General features: G+C 36.4%; 1 protein-coding gene across 6 annotated transcripts in view; it reads right to left on the bottom strand.

Moving 5' to 3' along the window:
• The window catches only part of KAT6B (lysine acetyltransferase 6B), a 116,432-nt gene that overhangs the window by 35,074 nt on the left and 59,124 nt on the right, over positions 1-22,234 (bottom strand). For 3 of the 6 annotated variants that reach the window (XM_027700029.1, XM_027700030.1, XM_027700028.1), the window contains exons 3-11: positions 20,441-20,549; positions 14,180-14,295; positions 13,934-14,015; positions 12,806-12,938; positions 8,030-8,958; positions 6,965-7,086; positions 5,381-5,496; positions 4,294-4,435; positions 1,107-1,268 (exon numbers count right to left, since the gene is read on the bottom strand). In XM_027700029.1, the coding sequence (XP_027555830.1) occupies positions 1,107-1,268; positions 4,294-4,435; positions 5,381-5,496; positions 6,965-7,086; positions 8,030-8,958; positions 12,806-12,938; positions 13,934-14,015; positions 14,180-14,295; positions 20,441-20,549 (1,911 nt within the window). The remainder of the gene's footprint in view (positions 1-1,106; positions 1,269-4,293; positions 4,436-5,380; positions 5,497-6,964; positions 7,087-8,029; positions 8,959-12,805; positions 12,939-13,933; positions 14,016-14,179; positions 14,296-20,440; positions 20,550-22,234) is intronic. The other 3 variants (XM_027700031.1, XM_027700032.1, XM_027700033.1) reach the window with 2 other exon arrangements.

Below are 22,234 nucleotides of genomic sequence, written 5' to 3'. Positions count from 1 at the left end.
AAATGATTCTATGATAAGGGGGGGGGGGAATCAAGAGAGACTCACCTTAACCTGCTTTACCTTAAATAAATGGAGAAAATGTGCCTAAATCAAAGTTGACATGTTTTTAAAATACAAGAAGTTCTGACTGACATAAAAAACAGCGTAAATTGTGCCTACATGCCTCACTGTTACTTTAATTCCAGCAAGGCCCACCTCTCAGAAGGATGTGGTCAGACATCCAAGAGATTACTTTACAATATCCAGGTAATCTGACATGATTTTTGGACTTTTCCAAAGTGTTATCTTCATACAAATCACTTCTTCAAGAAAGAAAATTATACAGTCAATAGGAGGTGGTGATACTAGGGGCAGGAAGTACTGAATTTCTGAGTAACTGCACCTATTCATCCCATCCCTTATTGGCAAATTATGGACAACAATGGAAGCTTTTCCTGTTGCAGTTACATCTAACTACACTGTATTTCTTGGTCATCTTTGTCAAGATAGTTCCCATAAGTATTATTTTTGTCTATAGCAGCCACCTATTACTTGAAATTCAGCCACAACCAGAGGCATCCACTCTAAGCAAGACATCCACCATGAAGTTAAGCAATGCAATCTTAGATCAGGGCAATAAGTAACTGCATTAGATTCCACTGTACACAAGAGAGGAACATCCCTGGCAATTTACATCTAAATAGCCAGCTTGAACTGCTGGCCTCAAGCCCTGAAAACACATCAACATTCCAAGTACCTGCAACTTTTACAAGTTAGATTTGGCATACTAATGCAAAAACGTTAGGAGCAGGAGAAAGATTTAAATATTCAACTGAAACCACAACACATTCTGGGAAACAAACAAAACAAATGAATAAACAAGAAACCCAAACCTAGAAAAAACCCACCTGAAACCACGTGGTTGAATGCATTCTCAATTTGCATCACTAGCCAAGTACAGTGTATTTGAGACAATGCACATAATAGTTGAGATTTACAGAGAGGTTTTCAAGCTTCTGATTATTTTTTTTTTAACTTGCGATTTTTTTTCCTTGCTGTTGTCACAAGTATTAAGGAGAACAGAAAATTACAAACGTTAAATAAACCCACTTTTTTTTTCTTTTTACCTTAGAGAAATATCCAACTAAATGGCAGCCTTTCTCATCATTTTTTGTAAGGACATAGAAGAGGAATGGTTCAACATCATAATACAAGGTTTTGTGGTCCAGAAAGAGCTTAGCTAACAAACAAAGATTCTGACAGTAAATTTTGCTCACATTTCCATCAACCTAGAAAAGCAAGACAGATGCAGTTACTTGCAAGACACCAACAAGTTAGGACAAAACAACTTGTTCAATCAATCATATCCTAGAAGGAAATGTGAATAGTATGGTGTTAGGGAAAAACACCCAATAAAACACATTCAGGTTCAGAAGAAAAATGCTCCAGTTTCTTGTTAAGAAGGAAATCTCCAATTAGTACTAATTACTTTGCATTTTTATGTAACTGAGTATCCAGATTTATTAAACAAAGTAACTTCACCTTTTAATTGTTCAAGATAGACTGACCTCTTTCACTTTATTCCTGGAATGAAAATGACTGGCAGACAACAAAACAAAATGCACTAGTTAAAATGCATTAAATTGTGGTTTGCTAGAAGGCAGTGTGTACAACAACTAAAAAAACCCCAAAAACAATTAAATATATTATGTTGAATCCTTAAGGTGCAATGCCAATAAATGAGTAGCAAATTACATATCAATCGCATCAATGTTTTGGATAAATTAGACAAGACAAAATTTCCATGCCAGACTAAAACGCTACTGAGCGAGTGAAGTAAATTTTCAGGCTAAATACTACAATTAGTCTAGGTATATTATGAGTGTAAAGAGTCAAGCTGTGACTCAGCTACACTAACGGCAGACACAGATGCAGATTTCCTAGATCAATTAGGTACTCCCTGAAAGGGAAGGCTCAGTCAAAGGCAACAGCATTTTTGAAATAATCTTCCTAATAGAAAGGTTTGCTTGTACTGATGTTCTTTGATAATGACAGTAGCTGTATTACATTCACAGAGGCAGACAAATGGTATGCACACTGTGCTGAAAAAGAAGTCATATTCTATTCTAATTTGTTTTGAGTACAAATCCTAGTTAGAATTCTGAATAAAACCCAACCTTTTGGACATACTTAGGGATTTTAAGGCTATTTCAGTAGTATAGGTGCATTAACTGGATTAAAAAACGCCAACATTTAATGGACTGTCACTGCTCCTAAATGCAGCAGAATAAATTCGTATACAGCTCGTAAGAACCTATCAAATACATTAAGCTCTCCTACAACACACTATATTTTCCAGGTGCTTTTTGTTACTTTTCACACTTACTAGCAAGTGTGCAAATTAAATGTGAACGTTTAGAAAGCAGAAATCACCACAGGCTAAGCCATAAGCCTGAAAATGCAAATTATGTGAGCTGTCTTTTTCAGTAAGAACATTTGTACAGAAATGTAAAAAAACTTAAGTTTCAGGCAAACACAGCTTGTTCATCAGTTTTAAATGTGAGAAGTGGGGAAAAAAGAGGGGCGGGCAAGCTCAAAAGCAAGCATCTGTCAAAAGTTTCCTGGCTACAGCATAGCAGTAAGCTATGTCAAAGTCTTCTCTCAAATCTGTTAAAGTCATGCTCTGGGCAGAGGTACATAAATCACAAAATGCCAAACTTATTTCTATTCCTCTCAAAAACATAAAGCATGAAGGAAATCACAAACCCTTCATTCTGCTGAAAAGAAAATGGTTGCACAGAATTCTTGAAAGGATTTATGAAGAAGGACATCAACTAATGACTAAGTTTCTACAGTAATCAGAGTAACAACCAACAGTAACCTTGGAAACAAAAAACTCAAATCAACCACATTTATTTCAGAAGGCTTAACAAAAGTGCTTACTGAAGCATCTAAAATAGAGAAAGGGAATAAAAGCAGTGGAGTTGGGACGTTGCTTTCACACACACCTTGTCTTCCTTGTGCTTTTTGCAGCAATTCCCCACCTCCCCATCCTCTGTACTTTACTTTATTTTTTTAAAGAATTTTTTATTTACATGTCAGGAGTAGTTAATGAAAATAAATGGGAAAGCACAATTTGCCTATTGTTTGCTGCACAGCTCTTAACACCTCTTAATAGAGAAAATAAAGTTATTTTAGACTGGCTGGGACAATTTCACTTCTTGATAGGAAAAGAGTTAAGTCTGTTTAAAAAAATAAGTCTTTTGCTGGCAGATCTACAATATTTATAAAAATTGCTCAAGTCAGGAAAGAAGCAACCTTGATGCAAATAGCTATTTTTTTAATAGTACAAACACGAACAAGTGAACCAAATACTAAGATCTTGTTCTAATTTAAATAAGAACTTCAAGACCGCATCTACCAATTGTTTGAACATGGCAATGATCAAGCACAACAGACACTTATACAATACAAAAATACAAGTTGGAAGCAGAATCTGACATTTGGATTTTAAAAGAAATTGTCAATATACACATCTAAATAACATTGTTGAGAAACAATCTCAAAAGAAGTCCTAGTAACCCCAGCAGCCTTTTCTGTTAACGCTATCTGTAAAAATGCTTGAGAAACAGGAATGTGAAGGCTAATGCAAAGTTTTATATAACTGCAGGTATGCTATTTGAAACAAAGAATTCTATTGTCCAGGATATCCACAAAATCTCAAACTTACAAGAAGTCATCTCCCAAGAGAATAATTTAGATTAATAAGTCCAGAGTTGAGTTTGTGGATACGTATTTTTTTAATAAATTAAAGGCAGTGTGTTCTGGTCAAAGATGGCCTAAAACTCTACCACCCAGCCAGGATGTTTCTGGCCAAGCTTCTCAAACATCCAAAAGGAAGGCAAAAGCACCCAGTAGCTACATTCCCGATTTTAGAACACACAAGAAGCTGCTTTGCTTCCTTTTTTACTTTGGGAGCACGGACACTATGATTAGCCTTCTCCCTGTACCCAAGACACTCAAACAGCCAGAAATGAATGGGTGGAAGAGGTACTTTTGCTGAGAAGGGAAAGGCAGACCAGGAATGGAAGCAAGAGGTTGGCTAATGCATGAAGCACAAGTAAAGTATGAATCATGAAAGAACGTGGCCCCAAAGGATAGAACTGAATAGGGAAAATGGACTTGTTTTTGCAGTATAAGAACAATCTACAAGGAAGTATTTAAGCATGTTAAAGTTTTCACTAGTTCTACAATTGGTCTGCAACGTCTACAAACTGGTTACTTTCAAAAAGTTTACATTTTTGATAAACCTACCTCAAATACTGAAAGGTCATTTCTTCTGTAGATTTCATTAGCTGGAGGATGAAACCAGCCACATTTCTCTGAGTGCCTTAACAAAATGTTTTTACTTTTCATGTATTTAAGACAGAATTCACACAGGTAAAGCTTTGGTAACCTGTATGAAAATTAAAAAGATATTTTATACACAAAGTTTGTTACATTCTGTAAACAAAGTTACCACAAATGAAAAGCCCTCCCCATTCAAATATAAGGTACCATAAGTAAATTCTGCTTAAGCATAACTAAATAAATATAACATTAGAGTGAATGATTAAACATTCACACACTGTTCATCAGAAAAGGAAGATAGGAAAGGTCAGATTCAATCAATCACAGTGAACCTAATTCAACAGAGTTGAGCTGTGGTCAGCTGTTTTGTGATCCAGTCTCTAGTAGATCCCAGTTACTTCCCCATTCCCACATTCCACCTAAGCTTTTGCTGTGGTCTCCATCAAAGTAGGCACACTGGAGTAATACCTCAAATTTCACCCTTCTGGTTCCAAGTGAAGATAAAGGAGGCACAAAGCAGAACACAGGGGATCTCCTTCCCTTTAATTTTCCTTATTTTTCATCTGGGGAAGGCTAGGAAATGATTTTTTCTTACAAGATTAATTTGTCTAAATGGCCAGACGTTGGACATAAGCAATCGCAATGGTTTAAGACAAGGAAAAAAAAATCCCCCCCCCAAACAAACTAGCCAAAACCAAATAGATAAATGAAAACAAAAGCAACAAAACAAAAGCATAAACAAAAATAAGCTCCAAACAAAACCACACCAATACACAGTGCAAGTTGATGTTTATGCAGGACTAGGAAAAAAAAAAATCTTTTTATTGCGTCTTTGATTAGAACGAGCTAAAAAGGAATTCTCGTTCTGTAATTTATAATTACAGAATAATTATAATAATTCTTAATAGTTCTTGTTTTGTAATTTATAATTAAAATGGCATATCTACTTTTAAAGGTTGTAAAATATAAATAGTTACAAAAGAGTAAGAAAATAAATTACAATTATCACATCAGTAAAAATTCCAACCATGCAATCTTGACAACTTGCTACCTTGCATATTCCTGTGGGTAAGGTGAAGAGTACCAAGTCTGGATCTCGTATTTTCCAAACTCAATCACTGAAGGGTATCTCCCACTTGTTTCACTGGTGTTTTTACACCCAATTTTCTGTCAGGTGCAATAAAAAGAAAATATTAGTTATAGAAAAAGTAAAAGAAACTTTAGCTTTATATCATCATTTTCACCCACTGAAGGCATGAGAAACATGAAGTATTCAAGCCAGACGCTTCAGCAATTCAAAGCTGGACAGTTGGCAAACAGCAAATACAAACAGTAAAAGTTTCTTTCTAGGTGCCAAACAACTTAACATGAAGGTAAGTGATCAGTGTTTACAAGTGGATACAAATAAATGGTTCATGGCCCAGCCAAATAAGAGGAACAAGAGCCTCAAGTGCTCTTCTCCCACAGCATCTAATTCAAGGACTTCTCTACTGTTCTGATTCCAACTCAAAGCTGTCCTTCTGTCAAAATAATGAGAGTAAAGGTATCAGCACAACAGTCCTTGGAATTTATCTCATAACAGTAAACAGTATACTAACACACACTAATCTCAGATACAATATTGCAGTTGAGCTGATCAGAAAATGACTGCTAGACTCAAAAGGGCTGGCAAAAACAAAAGAGTAAGGTGGGGAAAAACAAGCAATTTCAATTTCACAAATTACAGATATCTTACCACCTAACATTTTTGGACTGTGTATCAAAGATAAAGAAAGCAAGAGGTGGGAACTATTTCCACGAGCAAACGGAAGTACAAGCTAATAATGAAACAGAATCTTTAAACTCAATTTGAGCTTGTTGGTTAACATGCTCTGAATGAAGAATGTAAAAATGTCACTGCGTTGGACCCATACAGAAGGTAATGTCAGTACTTGTACACTAAACCTGAAAAAAAAATTAAGTGAATTCTGTTACTGAAAAAGCACAAGACAGTCATTTATGATACCATTTTAACAAAGCAGCAGTTGAAACATTACATGCACCAAACTTCTGACCCAGGTTCTCAAAGACACTGGTTATTCATTTCATGGACACAGAAAAGTAAAAGTCTGGTTCACTAGTCTGATTCAGCTCAAATAATTTCACTGAAACTGGAAAGTATTTAAACTGAAAGTGTGGTAAGTAATCGTGTAAAATGAACTTATGAAATCACTAAACCCAGTTTTCTAACAAACAGTATTTTCTGGGACAGACTTAACTTCTCACAGCTTTTGCTTTATTTGCAGAGGAAAATCATCATTCTTACCGACCAACATTGACCCAGGATCCTGACCTGGATGTCTGCTATTTTTAAACCCTATGTTAAATCCTGTAGTCCTCTGTCAAAAATGCTCAAATATATCTTTCAAAAATCTATCCTAGGTGTAACTCACCATCTGACCCATTCCAGCATGATACCTTATCTCCTATCCAGGAGAAGGTAACTGTATTTATAGTGTCTCCCAAATAAAATTTACAGCAAGCACAATATATTAGATAGGAAGGAATATATTAAAAATGAAGATGAATAGACTATGAAAATTAACTGAGTTTTTATTTACAGAAATAACCACATTTTATGCGACATGATTCTTACCTCCAGGGAAAGTTCTCGAGCCTGTTTAAATACTTCCAAATCCTCCTGTGTAACAGTGTCCTTGCTTCCCAACAGAAACACATCCGTATTTTCTTGTTTGATGCTTAGTTTGATTTCAGTATCTGTTATTTAAAACCAGCAAAAAGTTTATTCACAGACATGAAGGTTACATGTGCCTTACCAAAGTGATACTCCTAAATAGGATTATAGCAACTATAGCTGTTATGATTCCCCATTTTAACCAAATGTGGGATTACTAAGTAACAGAAGTGAAATCTTACCCCCTTCTTTTGTAGTTTGCTGCTGTATGAGCTATTTTTTGGTACTTGCTTGTCTGTATAAGCCTTTATAGTCCAGTTCTAATAAATTAGTTTTGAACCTCATGAAATGAAGTATATTCTATCACTAGAACTACGCCACCTGATAAATTCCAGTGTACTCTAGGAGGTAAAAATAAATATAAGAGCAAAAAAGTTGCCCTTACAATTTGGAAATCAATGCTAAGCTACATCTACGTTCAAACATAATAAATTAAATGTATTGTTTTCTTAAATAAAAGTAATTATAAAAAAGGTAGTTCACAGCAGTAAAGATCAAGTGTTGTGCAGACTAGTACGATGGAACTGTTCATGAAAAAGCAATGGAGCAGAGGGAAATGAATTGAAATGCCCACCATTATAAGCACTGACAGCACACAATCATGATGGCAGCACTACTGCCAGAGAAATGGCAGGAGAAGAACAAGAAAGTAGCATGACAAGTGGCTACTCATGCGGTACTACACAGCCATAAGCAACATTATGAAGGCATTTGGGGCTCCTAGTGTCACTACAGATGCAAAAAATAATTAAAAGGTGGTGTGGTATTAGTCAGAAAAAAAACCAAACAAACAAAACCAAAAATGTTTTGGAGATTTAGTCAGTATTAGATAAAAGGTCAAAGTTGTGTTGCTTTTGTATGAAAGTGAAGTAAGAACAAGAGAAATAGCTAAGACCTATGTGACAATATAAGAATTTTGGTTTTGGACGGGACGCAGGTTTGGTTGGCGCTTTGACCTTTGCTTACCATCATCCTGATCAGGTTTAATCCTTCCGTCTGTCAAGCTCCCCTTCCCTGGTGAGGGGGTCCCCATCTGAGGGGTCACTTTATACTTTAATCTGCTTAGAGTCCTGTGCATTTTAAGGAAAGCTGTTCTCCTGAGGTGAGCAATTGCTTTAAAAGCATGTCCTCTAGACACACCCCATCCAGAGGCACAGGCATGAGAAATAAACCTACTCCTAACCTCTTTCTTTCCATAGAAATTGCTATTAGATGGTGATGTGGAAGATAATTCTGGCTTACTACACAAATGCTTGGGTGGTGCATAGCTTGGGTGACCCTTCTTTCGAGACTGTCCCTGAGTGGTATAGATATGAGAGAGTCCATCAAAGAGTCCCTTTAGCAGACTGCTATTAGGAAGGCTACTAAAGGAGGGTATGCTTGACTGACTGGAAGAACTTTGGGGAGAGTTAGAAGTCGAAGTGTTGGATTTTTGAGAACTGGGGCTCTGACCAGAGATGGGGGTTGGGGGTAGAAGTGAAGAAGGTGGAGGTTTTAGCTTTTGTGTGGTACCTGTAGCCAACACAAGAGAAGTGCATGACTGTTTCTGAGAGACCTTTTTCCTTGGACGATAGTGCTTTGAAAAGTCTATTATTTCACCTCGTGATCTGCGACCATCAGGTGATGGTGTAAAGAACTTAGTAAGGCCATCAATGAGCCCTTTGGTTTTCTTGTTAACTTTAAGTGTAGAGGCAGATATGTAGGTGGAGGTGGTGGTGATTTTGGTGGTGGCACCAGGCCGAGTGGGGTCTGTAACAGGCAATCTGCTGCTTGAATCCTTCACAGATGCAGCATGACCAGATGAAGGTGTGGTACAGACTTTAGTCTTTTGACCCCTACCAGGTGACCCCCTTCCTGTGAATGCATTCACGGATCCTTCATCACTGGTTACAGACCTAAGCAAAAATTTGAAAAATAAAAATCAGTATTAGAAATCTTTACTGTCAAACTTTACTTAACAATCTTTATAGAAATTTAAAGACACTTTGGAAATACATTTCACACTATGACATAATATCAAGCTACTTTTTTCTCCTTTTCCTTTACGTTCCTCCTCCCCTCTTTTCTTTTAAAGATAGTCCACAATACATATAAATGGAAGCAGCTGGCATAGCAAGATCTTCCAAGTGTACAGCCTTCCCACTTACTTTTAGGTATAGTCAAAGTGTGCTTATTTGGACAAAAATATCAGTGCACCATGTCTGTACAATAACTGCTCCATCACCATAGTTTATTTTACACACAAAGGAGATTAATGTTTTCAGTGCTAATATATTATATCAAAACACTTAACTTCAGACTACATTTGTCTTAACTGTAGAGCAAGTCTATTAGTCCTTTAAAGCAATGCAGTCAATTTTCAAGAAACTGCTATTTTTCCCACTCTTGTTGGATTATGTATGTCAACACTAGTAGTAAAAATTACCACCAAAGACCTAAAAGCAAAATAAGGTAGTTTATTGAGAGGATTAAAACAAAACCAAAAAGAAATACACTCTGTTTTCTTCAGAAATGCTAACAATATTGAAAAAAAAAAAAGGCAAAGGAAAGAGTAAAACTGTAAAGAAGGTGTGTCTATAGAAAAACCATGAACTACTCAGGCCTAACATGGAAGGTGTTAAAAAAAAACCAGTGGAGAATCTTACTTAAATGCTAGGAATAAAAAAGGCACACCGAAAGCCAACATTTGTGACAGCAGAATTACAGGTTTAACTAGTTGCTAATGACTGAAGAGAGGAACTATACTGAGGGAAATACTGAATAGTATATTTTAGCACATAGAAACAGAACATTTAAAAATATCTGCAGTAAAAGAAATAGCTATCAGGATGCATGATCAAATTTCAAAGGCAAACAAAACTATATAGTTGCATCACATGCTTCTTTCATTCCCTTTTCCATCCTGCTCTTTGAAGTCAGCTTATTTAGTTTGCAGCGGAAAATTTTCTTCCACAGATTTTTGCCTTCTTAATTGAGATACTGAAGTAATTAATTGCAACAGGTTACATCTAATTAGAGATTCAACAGCCTAGGGCTACCATCTGGTTTACTGAACTCCAAAGGCCCATCATTTTAAGAAGTAGTCCCTTTTCCACCCACACATCCTTAAATTTGGTTAGCTCCTAAGAGGCAACAAACCCAAAAAACTTCTAAGTCTTTTGAATCCTTTGGTGTCATAAACTTATGTGTATCACAAGACCTATTCTCACTACCAGATGTAGTGGTGCCAGAGGCCAGCACACACCTGGTTTAAGTTAATCTTACACAGTAATTTGCCTGTGAAGGGCTTCCTACACATGGTCAACAGGCAAAAAATTATTCCAGTCCTACTGGACAGATTTTCTTTGTGCTACACAAGAACTAAGTAGCATTGGCTAATGTTCCTGTATTTCATGTGACCACACACTTTTTATGTATGGCACTGTTGTCTTCTATACCCTGCAATCACTTTTAAATAGGATTTCATGAGGAAAACTCTTATCTCCTAACCACTCTTTTTCCAATACAAGATTACTTTGTTTATATATATATATATTAGACATTGAAGTAACAGTATTGCAAGTATTTGTTATACAAAGAGCTCCCCAAAGTACTCCTCTAACATGCTCACATGCCACAAAGGAAACCTTTACGAAAATATTCATAATCAAATACTAAAACAACTTCCACATTCTTCAGCATGATGTTCACTTTAAAAGCTGTGGCTCAATATCAATAGTAAAACGTAACAGTAAAACCCGCACAACACTTTCAACCCTTTTTTATATCTATGAGGTAGGAGGAAAAGCTGAATTAGTGTGTCAGGAGGACACTCCTGCTAAATCCACTGTGGGAAGCAAAATCAGTTTGTGGAGAAGTAAGATGGCAGTACTGTATTAGGACCTCTCCTGGTTCCAGGCAGGACAGGGTTAATTTCTGCAATAGCCAGAAGGGAGCATGGCCAGGACCCAGAGGTTATTCTATAACTCCTCATGCCATTGCCAGGGACAGGGGAAAGGGACTCTCTTTGAGTAAGTGTGGCAGGGAGAGTACTCTTTGTTATTGATATTTTAGCTGTTACTGTTCATTTCCTTATCTCATTGCTGGTAAAATTTTTTTTATCTAAACCCATGATCTTTACCTTTTGTGCCTCCAACTCCCCTCTCCAAATACTGGCATGGGGAGGGGAGAGGGTGAGGAGGAGCCATCGAGCAGCACATGGTTTTAAGAGTCTCAGAGGGAGCACCATGTCTAAACCACAACAGAACCCTAATCTCCAGTTGAAGGCTTATGAGTTTCCGAAGGCATAAAACCAGAGGTGCAACTGAAGCCCAAAGTATAGCTAGAGACATAGGGAATATTTTTATTGTGCACACATGATGTTATATAGAAATTTCAATGACCTTCAAGTTCCTAAGTTATTTATTCAGGAGGAAAATGGAGAAGTAAAGCTATGTTTCACCCACTCTTCCTTTAACAGCATGCTCTCACGAGCCAATACAACTAGATCTTTTACTTTCATGTAGTGCCACACTTTATCCTCGTCCTGCACTACTTTCCCAGAGCAACACACACTGAACTTTAGGATGAGGACCAAAAAGGCAAGATGAAAGATCCTGGCAGAGAGAAAGGGAAAAGAGAATACAGCAAGCTGCACAGCACCGAGTACATCAAACTCGACTAGTGCACTGTACTGTGAGTACTTTTCTTTCTATTTTCTCACGTTGGCTCCATTGGCTTCAAAAATCCTTATTTTGCAAAATGCACAGTTTTACAGCAGCTATCATGCAATTCTGGATAATATGAGACAGGTTTTTAGACCATAGAAAAAAATGGCTGGGTAACAATCACATGAGAGAATGAGTAGTTCATAGAGTCAGAAAGCTGCTGAGTTGACATAGCCAAATAGTTAAATAATAGTTGAATAAGGGGCAAGAAAGGCATACATGGATAAGAACATGTGATAGAGGGCAACATGCTACACAGTCGACACACAGAACTTGTTCCTGTTTAACACTCAGTGCAATGTCAACTCAGCGTTTGAACGCTACTTAAACAATCCTCCAAACAAGCCTTACAATGTCCAACTACAGTGTTTCCTGGAAAGACAAACACCAAAGAAATTACAGCACACTCTTGTCTTAGACAAACACAGTCCTGAGAAGCAAGAGGAATTGCAACCTTTTCCTAGTAACCAGTGGCAGCTTAACAGCAAAATTCAAGTAATCATCTTCTCCAGAGTACCACTGAAACCACAACTTCTGTAGTACTTGCAGAGTTTACTTTTTGGAATGGGTTTTGTGAGCCGATGTTAACTAATAAAGTAATTTTTATATAGTTTTTGAACAGATCTTTGAGCAGAATGGTCTCCTGAAGTTGTATATAATTGCCTTGTTATTATCCACTTAGTATAGATTCTGTACATATTTCAATTATTTGAAGCTACACTTAAAATATAGCTGTGGCATATGTTATCATACAGAAATTCATTTGCATCTGTTTGTGGTACAATTTTTGACAAAAATGTATGGGATCTGAAAAACTAAGTTACAGGAATTTTCTTATCACCTTCTGATGTGACACAAAAAGCACTTAGCATAATTCAGAAGGCCATTGGGCTGAAAGGCATATATACTAAATCACTTGTCATCTCTTTTCCCCAACTTGAAATACACTTAAAAACTGAACTTAAACCTCTATCCAACTCTTATCTGACTACATTCTCTGAAACATATGAAGAAATAAACCTCAAGAGAAACCTACAACATTCGTTGCTTTAGTTTATTTTTCGGTCGTCCAATAGGTTTTGCATATCGTCGCCTTATTTGGGCAGCTTTCTCATGAAGCAGCTTTCTCCCTTTCTTCTTTGGTCTACAGACCTGGCAAATCCACATCCCTACACAAAGGAAAAAGAGTTTAGTTGTACACAGTTTATCTAATCTGTACTGCATGCGTCTACCAAGATACATGCCAAGTATATACACAGTCAGCAAATTATCTCTTGAACAGGACAGAAAGAAGGGGAACTGGACAAAAAAAACCTGATCCACTTCTACCCATTTTAAAAGCAAAGTGCTCAAGGAAAGGGTAAAACAAGAGGCAACAAGGACCACAGAAAACATTATAAGCAAATGGGCTCTTAGAATTTCTGATCTAGCTCGTCCCTCCGTAAACTACCTAGATCTTCAAACACAATTAAGATTGGGGAAAAAAATTACATGTGTGTTACAAAGCAATCTAGGGTAGAGCATACTGAAGAACATATCAAATCACACCCAGGTATGTTTGTTTTAATCTACAACAACTTGAATTTAGCATCCTTTTAACATTAGTTGGCCATGTCTACACACTATTGTAGGTAACACTGGGGAGTAGGAGGGAAGGAACTGAAAAAAACTCTTTAGTGTAACTTTAAAATTAAATAGGCAAAGCCATAAAGATGTGAGAACAAAAGTGTGGTGCTGTATATCAGAAATCTAGAGACCAGGAAACCTGAAGACAAATGCATTTTTTTTGTTTGTCTATTTTTTCAATTACTCTTACAAAAGGCATGAACAATAGTCTCTTCCATCTGCTCTAAGGATTTCTTTGTCAATGTATATACTTCAAGCATTTTAACAGCCTGTCTAAAATTTCACCTTCAATAGACTGGCCAACAACTCATTTTTACACAGTGAATTTATCTGGTCAACTGAATGCACACCTTTATTATTTTCCTGAGGAAAAAAGCCCTCACATAATAACAAAGTTGGCTTTGACATGAATGAAATCACAGTGTTTATCATTAAAAAAACTCATAACAAATTAGCATGCTCAAGGGGTTTTGGTCACTTAATATAAGAAAAGACTGTAAATGGGAAGTATTATCATGGAAAGGATTTTCATGATCACCTTTTGGCATTCGGGATAGTGGTGGGTCACAGCACTCCATGTGGAACCCTCTATCACAGGAGTCGCAAAAAAGCATGTTATCCTGAAGGGTGGGCAGGGATGAGGGGATGGAGAAGAGGAAAAGGAAAAAAAGACTTAATACAGCATTGCTTGAAGTTGTACATCAATTATTTGTATTTTCACATGTGCTAATTGTAAAGCTACTATAAACAAAGAACAGTCAGGTAACACTCAAGTCTAACTTACTGCATTTTTGCCTTGGATCCTACACGCACTGCATGTCTTGCATTCAATGCACTGCCATCTCAAGGCCTTCACATTTGTTGTTAACTCGGGACAGAATTTCAAACATGATGGATGTCCTAAAAAAACCAAAGTGTTTAAAGCTTGAGATTTAGGATTGGTTAGACGGATTTTTAAGTTCAACAGGATGTAGCCGGCACCACCCTGCAAGCACCAGCTACTTTCAGGATTTTGCTACATATTACTTAACTCACGTACTACTCCATACAGAGATACAGAATAACTTCCATGAAACCCATTCACCAAGACAGGTACAAAAGTGATTTCTACTGTAACTGACACCTGTGAATGGTCTACACAAGCACCTAAAACTGAATTTTTATTTTCACTAGGTTATTTCCATAGCATATTAAACTGCCATTGGTTCTGAAAAAAATATTTTTACAAACTTGACCCCACTCCCCTTCTTAGAAGCTCAAAATAAAGAGAAAATATTTAGATAAAACCATATTAGTTGTTTTTCTAAATATACTAAGTATCTACCAGAGAAACTTCATAGTCAAACTATATGTGTTTTTCATTCCAATTTATTGCTTAATTATATACAAAGAAAAATTTTAGAGCAATAAGAAGGGAAAAAATTAATCTGGCAATTGGCACAAGAAAAGCTTATTGCAATGGAAGATTTAAAATTGAGGAGGTCAGAGGCTTGTAAGTGGTTGAACTAACCACCTCCCATGAAACTGTATTTTATACCTTAGCAGGACCATCCTCTTTTCGCAGTAGCCTTGAAGGCCTACATGACTTTTCCAATTAATAGAATACACCAGACAACTGAACACATACAACACCTTAGGCAATACTAGCAGTCATTTTTCATGTCTTCAACAACCTCAGAGTGTACCCTTAATCCAGAAAAGATAAAAGCACTGCTAAATAGGAAGGGATAAGCCTTCCCAGGGAAACACTTTTTGACAGTATTATATTCAGAGATTATCAAGAACATCAACCCACAAGTTGTCAGAGATAAGAATCCCTGATGCCATGCTGCACTTATAGATGGCTGCAGTGATGTGGTGCACATGAAAGGCGCTTTCTTCTCCCTGTCAGAGTTGGGATGCATGCTTTCTTCTAGGTAATGGCCTAGTCACGGTGATTCAGACTTTCTCCAGCGACTGTTTCTCAGTCCAGGACTGAGCTAAAACACTACAAATAAGAACACAGTCTAATCCATGAGCATTTGCTATTTTTGTCTTCTAATGGACTGAGGCATGAAAGCCAAAGACAACTGACGGAATGCAAAAGCCACTTGAATAAGCGCAAATTTCAGATTTAACTTCCTTTTATTCCATGTACCCAAGGCTTAATCCACTTTTTGTTATTCTCAAAATAAAATGCAGGAATATAATCTATTAGTGAAGAGCAATCAGTAATAAACTCAAAGAGTAGTTTCAAAAACAAAGATGTTGAAAAAGCATTGCCATTTGATTCTTAGCATACAGCTTAAGATATATCAACTAATTTTTGTGATTAAAACTGAGCATGCACTGTAAGTAACTATTTTTCTTGAACATGACAGATATACTCTAACTGTATAGCTGAGTTCAATGATACGCTATTCCCTTCAATAAAACTTAACTAAGAAATAAGAAAAAAAGCTCCCTAGAGTGGTTGATATTAGTAATCAATATCAAAGAAAGACTTATTTCATCAACCATGACTTAACTATATGAACACATTAAGTGTAATCATAACCCAATCACCTCCATGTAAGTATATTTAAATCCAGTTACCTACCCTGCACAGAAGTGATTTATTTGAAGGAGCAAGAAAGTTGCAGTTAAAATTGTTCATTTTCATTTTGTTTTAAATAAATAACTGAGAAGTATAAGCATTAGAAACATCCATTCTCACTGGTTGGTAACCACTGGTTGCACAGATTAGGTGTAACTGTGTTACTTTATTTCTCAGTTATCTACCAATGCAGCATTTCTCATTCAAGCAATTACACAGCTTAATACATTTGTTAATATCCTTAAGTACTAGATTTTATTATTGAACAAAAATTCAAGAAAAAAATTCCATTGGTATTAAATATGAAGATTTTTGCCTGCAACTCCAAGTCCTTGAGCCACAAGTAACTAGAAGCTGGAAGAGTGCAAATAGGAACCATCACCATACATTTGCCATTTTCTTTCACTGTCCTTCCTAGGTATGCACTAGCAGAGACAGCACAGAAATTTTTAGATTTCAAAACACTATGTGGTATTGATCTATAACAGTTGATAATACTTACACTATTCATTTTAGACCAAAGTGCCATAGTGCAAATATAACAATAATAAGTAGAGGGTAATGCCTCCCAGACATGAAGTGGTAAACAATACAAGTTTCACTTTTAAAAGGAACTCTGTTCATAGTTTAACAGATTTCTGTAGTCAATTAAACAAAGTTACTGTGCCCTTCATTGATTTTACAGCTAGTTTCTTTAAATTTGAAAGAGTTGAAGGAAAGCATGTTTTGGGCTTCAAAATCTGCAGTATTTCAGCTCTAACTAATCTAAACTGAAATAAAAAACACACTATCTTTTCCATATCCAGAAGCTGATAAACCTGCCAGGATTTATCAGCACTAGTTTGAAGTGTTTCAGCTGGTAATTTCTCTTGGTTCCATCACCTGACTTTCTTTTAAACCTCAGCAGCATCAATATTTTAACGTATCGCACAAGCTTAGCAGATTACTGGAAATTTAGACCTTTGAAAGCTGGCAATTTCCACCAGGAATACATATAGGCTTATTTTAAAATTAAACACTTTAAAATTCATTCTTATCCATCCCTGTTAGAAAAGGTTAAGATTTGCAATACACTGATGTGGCAGAAATAGGTGTGATCAGGAAGTCAAAACTAAACGTGTCGTTCCTTTGTGACTGAAGAAGGCTCCTTTAACCTGCCCACTTTTTTTCTTCCTCACAAAGTCGGGTCTTGTTTATTCATTAAAAGATTTGATGAAACAACTAGTCTTTAGAAAGAACAAGCATTAGATCAGTGACTATGATTAAGCACTGTGCTAAATTAGTTATGCTAATATCTCCAGTTATTTTTAACTTTGATACAAATGCTGGGAACTAATGTATAATATAGTCACACCAAAAAACCCACCTCAACTTGTGCTTGACAACCTTTTAGGTAGAAAGCATTATTACTATTTAGCTACGAGCAGAGATGGTCAGAGCACCTGCCTTGGGGATGTACTAGGTTTTTCCACCTGCAGGTTTCTTAGCAGTTCATTTTATCCAACTAGCCAACATCCTTACACAGACGGCAATAATTAAGGCAATTCCTATATTCCCTCATTACTAAAGCATATCCTAAATCTCATTTAGAAAGCAACCTCTGCACAGTTCTTTCCAGACACTTTCTGTCCCTATTCCTCTCGACCTGAGTCCAATGTCTCTGTTATTCTGTTCTCTAGCCTCTCCTACCCATCTTTGATCAGTAAATCTCTTGCCTCCTCAGGGTAATACATGAAAGGACAGTACCCAAGGTATTCTATTAGCTATCTTTCCCCCTTTTAAAAATATTTATTATAGTTCTCCAGTCACTCAACTTTTTTCCTTCCTTTTTCTACAACTTAACACCCTCATAAAAAAATCTGTCAGCAGCAGCTCTTTAATTGCTTCTGCACATCTTGACTGGAAAAACAGAAGCAGAGTTTGATTCTAGTTCCCAAGTGTATTGATTTTTCAAAATCAAAAGATAGGGAAAAAGCAGGAGGGAAAAAAACTCCAGGAAAACAAAATAACAAAAACCAAGAGGAGCTATGTCTACTTTTGTAATGGGATTTGTTTTCTCATGTCTGACATCCCTCATCTTACTTCTTCAGAAAATGCTCTATGCAAAGTGACATAGCACTGCATTTCATTTCCACCACCCAAACACTTTATCCTCCCAAATACCGCAAAAACGTGCAGATATCCAGCTAGTTTCTACTTTCAGAATGCAGAAGCGTTACCTGAAAAGACAAAAGCAACTTGACACAAAAACAAAAAAGGAAAACAGACATGCCAGTAGTGGGCACTGCAATTTAATCTCTGATCAACTGAACAATTTGCTTGCTGTGCACAACATGCAATTTCTTTTCTATTTGTTAGACAGCAAGACCAGCTTTGAGATACACTCCAATGTGCAAAATTACAAATCCAATTACAATAAAACTGCACTTGAGTGAAGTTTTGTTATTTATAAATTGCACTGAGATTGGTTTTTATTTTAGTTAGGCACCAGTAGCTAAAGTTTAACCATCCAGCAAACTGATTGGCAGTCTCAACATTTCATTCTTTATATCTAATACATCTGAGGAACTAATTAAAGATAATTTAGTCTTAATGAGGCAGAGAGAATGTATCGATGTTAATTCAAATAGAAGCTGATCCATGAAAGTCAAGACTTCCAGTTCTAAAGTGTCTCAGACCCACCAGGGGATTATTATACAACAGAAGAATAGCTGGTATCTAAGCTCACCTGATTAATGTAAGCTCTATGCACCAGTCTAACCAAGCACAAATCCTATTAATTTTCCAAATATCAGAAAACAGATTTGAAAATATAGGAAACCTATAAAGCACTAAAGGAAGACAGTTTAAAATCTATGGGGTTTGCTGTTGCATACTGGGGTGAAAAAGTAATTTTCTTACTTCAGAGTGTAATAATTGGTTTAAACATACTAAAAAATACACTGGTTGAAATACAAAGTAACTACTGGGGTGACAGATAAAGAAGCACACAGACAAAAACATATCCTGATGAACTGAAAAGACATTTTTATCCATACAGTTTTGTTTTTACTCAAGTACTGAGGTAGTCTGTCTTGGGCACTATGATAGCTATCTTCAGCACACCTACAAAATGATGATACACATGGACTCCGAAACAAAACTCTACTTCCAATTCCAGCCTTCTCAAAGTAGCGTAGTATTGCTTCTCTGCTCATGTTCCTCTTAAACACCTCCCTCTTCTTCATTCTGGCATATAAGCTGGTTATAGTTCTGCACTGAACTGGAATGAGGAACTGATTAACCTTAATGCATTTCAATTACATGTGTTCCTCAAGCAAGTTTATATATAAGGTGCCAGCACAAAGGGGCAGCACCAAGCACTTGGGTATTGCAGCCTCTGACTTTAAGCAGCATTGCTATTCTGTCTTGGAGCCGGGATGGGATAGCCTACACTGCAAAACTTTACCAAAAGTATCTCCCAGTGCAGCTGCAAGCTTTCAGGAGCAAAAGTATTTTTACTGGCACAGCTAAAGAAAAGCAGTGCACTTAACTGACAAATCGTATCAATTAACTCCTCTTCTAACATAGCTATTTTCCACACAGGATTTTTTAAGAATAGGTAAACTGATCAGAGAATTTTCACATCCAGAACTACAGAGTTGCTTTAGAAAAAGTTTTATGGCATAGAGTTGTGGTAGAAATTTATCCAAGTTTCTTACCAAATCCCTCTGTGAACCAGCAATAATCCAGGCCAAGAACATGTTTGGTATCATCCATGCAATAAGCTCCACACAAAGTAAGTGTGCTACAATATTTCATGTTCCAAGTTAACCTCATTGCTCACCTTAGGGGAACCACCTGCATTAAGAACAGCCACACAGACTCGCAAGAGCTGCTGCAGCACATAGGAACAAGGTACACACCATCAGTAGAGTGTCACTACCTTGTGCCTGACAAGTAGCAGGTGCCCAACTACTTTAGTATGTTACTTGAAACATTGTTCAAATTCCCACTAGAGTAACAGAATCATTTTATAACAAAATAAAGATTTGCAGCAGCAAAGACTGCTACACAGTCTTTATTACTATGATTACTCCTGACCTTCTGAAATGTTGCAAATCTGTGCAAGCAAAATTCCTGATGTCATTTGATGTCACAACGCAAAACTGAGTTTTCAGAGCCAACACAGAACTCAAACAATTCCTGTATTTCACAAGTGTGGTTTCCCTATTAATTTAGTCAGATCTGTACTTTAACATAAAGATGAATTCACACCTCTCATTTATAATTATCCTAGTTATCCAGATGACAAAATTCGAGAGAAAATAAAACAAAATACCCCAATTTTTTCTACACACCCAACCCCACCCGTTTCAGTTCTCAATCTATGTATGTTCAAAGACAGGATGAGGCTCACAAGTTTAAAATATTTTTTAAAACATACTTAAATATGAACATTTCTAGTATTTGTAAATTCAGCCAACTTACCACTGCTGCCACAGTCTGCGCAAGACAAGAGTTCTTCTGGTTTTTTTTCACGATTTGATTCTTTCGTTCCCAAACAAAAGCTACATATCGGGATGGGATCAGCTCTTGGCTAGATTTAAAAATAAACAGACAGAGTTAGCTAGCAAAAAAACCCGCAAACCAAAACCCACCAGCCTCAGTGGCTTTCACCTTGTATTTTGTTGTACCATATATAAATTACCAAGACAAACATCCCCTTTACTAACTGCGGAATAACGAAGTTTTATTTCATATTTTTATAAAAAATGTTATGTTATTTCATAAACCTTAAGTTGGCCTGTAATAAGCAAACCTGTGTACTATTCCACATAAACATCTCCAATACAAGACTAGTGTTAACAAAAACAAAGAAAAATTACAACTTATGACACTATTCTTGCACACACAATTTCAACTCCATTACACATTCACCTGTTCTTCAAATGTAATAGTGCTCAAAGATCAACATGTAAACTGGTCTTTATCACAGATGAATATACTTCCTTTATGAAAGAACACAAACTTATTAAAAACTCTCATATTTAAGACATAATTTATTACTTGGAAATCCAGTACAACTCACACCTCCCTCTGCAACTACCATTTTAGGGTAAAAACACTGGATCCAACAGAATGGTTATCCATTCCAGCCTGATGAGTCCCATCAGCTATGCTACACAATTGTAATAAACCCCCATGCAAATCTTTCAACGTCCGGAAGCAACACGCAGAGAAGGATTTCAGAATTGATACAAATTTACTTCCCATTCTCCTAATCAACTATGTGACAAACTATCAGAGATTAAATACCTATTAAAGAGTTTCTGCATTACATTTTAGAGCTTTAATGAAACTACTTACCTGCAACATCCAAAATATTAATGTATTAATGAATATGTGGAAGTATCTGTAAGCAGGTTTGCAACAAAATTATATGCAACTATTTCTCCCAGGTGGGATACTCAAATAACAGAGTACCTTCCCAGACTGGCTTCTAGCAGCTCATCTCACAACACCACATAAATTAAAATAGTTTCTTCTGCATTCATAGTTTTCAGATTTAGGTAAGCAATGCTGTTAGTTTTATATATCAGGGTAATTATTTATTGGTTTTACCTTTATTTTACATTTCCGCTTTATGATATAATACTTTGAAAGTTGGCAGACTATCTTCACTTGACCTATAAATCTCCATTCCATTACAGATCTGGGAAGTGGTGAATGCTTGTTTTTAAGGGTATTCTCATGAAGGAATTAGCTGCATGTAGATATGCCCTTATCTCAACATAATACAAAAATATTGAAACTACTGTTATGTTACTAAGCTTCACGATCATCTTAAATGAAGCAGCAGATTCTGAAGAACACTAACACCAGCAAGGCAAATTTGTCCTACCCATCCAAGAGGAGCACACATATCCTTACCCTAGCCTACAACCACTTCCATATAAATATACTCCAAGGCATCCTACTTTTTCTGACAACTTAGTCCTCACAAGGTCTGCTCACTGTTCAACTCTTCACAATCCAACTACTGAAATACTGACATACTTGTATACCCCAAAGAATAGACATAAAAGATAAAGAGAGCTGAAGACTTTTTGTAAGTATGGAGATGTGTGTTCTCTTTCATTAACTACAAAAGGGAACTGCTATTACCTTTTATAACTAATAGGAACAAACATCATCTGCACTCCTTCATATTACTAAGACCTCCATTATGGATTATATGGATAGCTGAAATATTAAATTGTTATGTGGACAAAAAAAATTGTT

Source organism: Neopelma chrysocephalum, unplaced genomic scaffold (genome assembly GCF_003984885.1).
Source record: "Neopelma chrysocephalum unplaced genomic scaffold, ASM398488v2 Primary Assembly neopelma1_143, whole genome shotgun sequence".
NCBI lineage: Eukaryota > Metazoa > Chordata > Aves > Passeriformes > Pipridae > Neopelma > Neopelma chrysocephalum.
The sequence above is the reverse complement of the archived record's forward strand: the minus strand, read 5'-3'. Positions and strand labels throughout refer to the sequence as shown.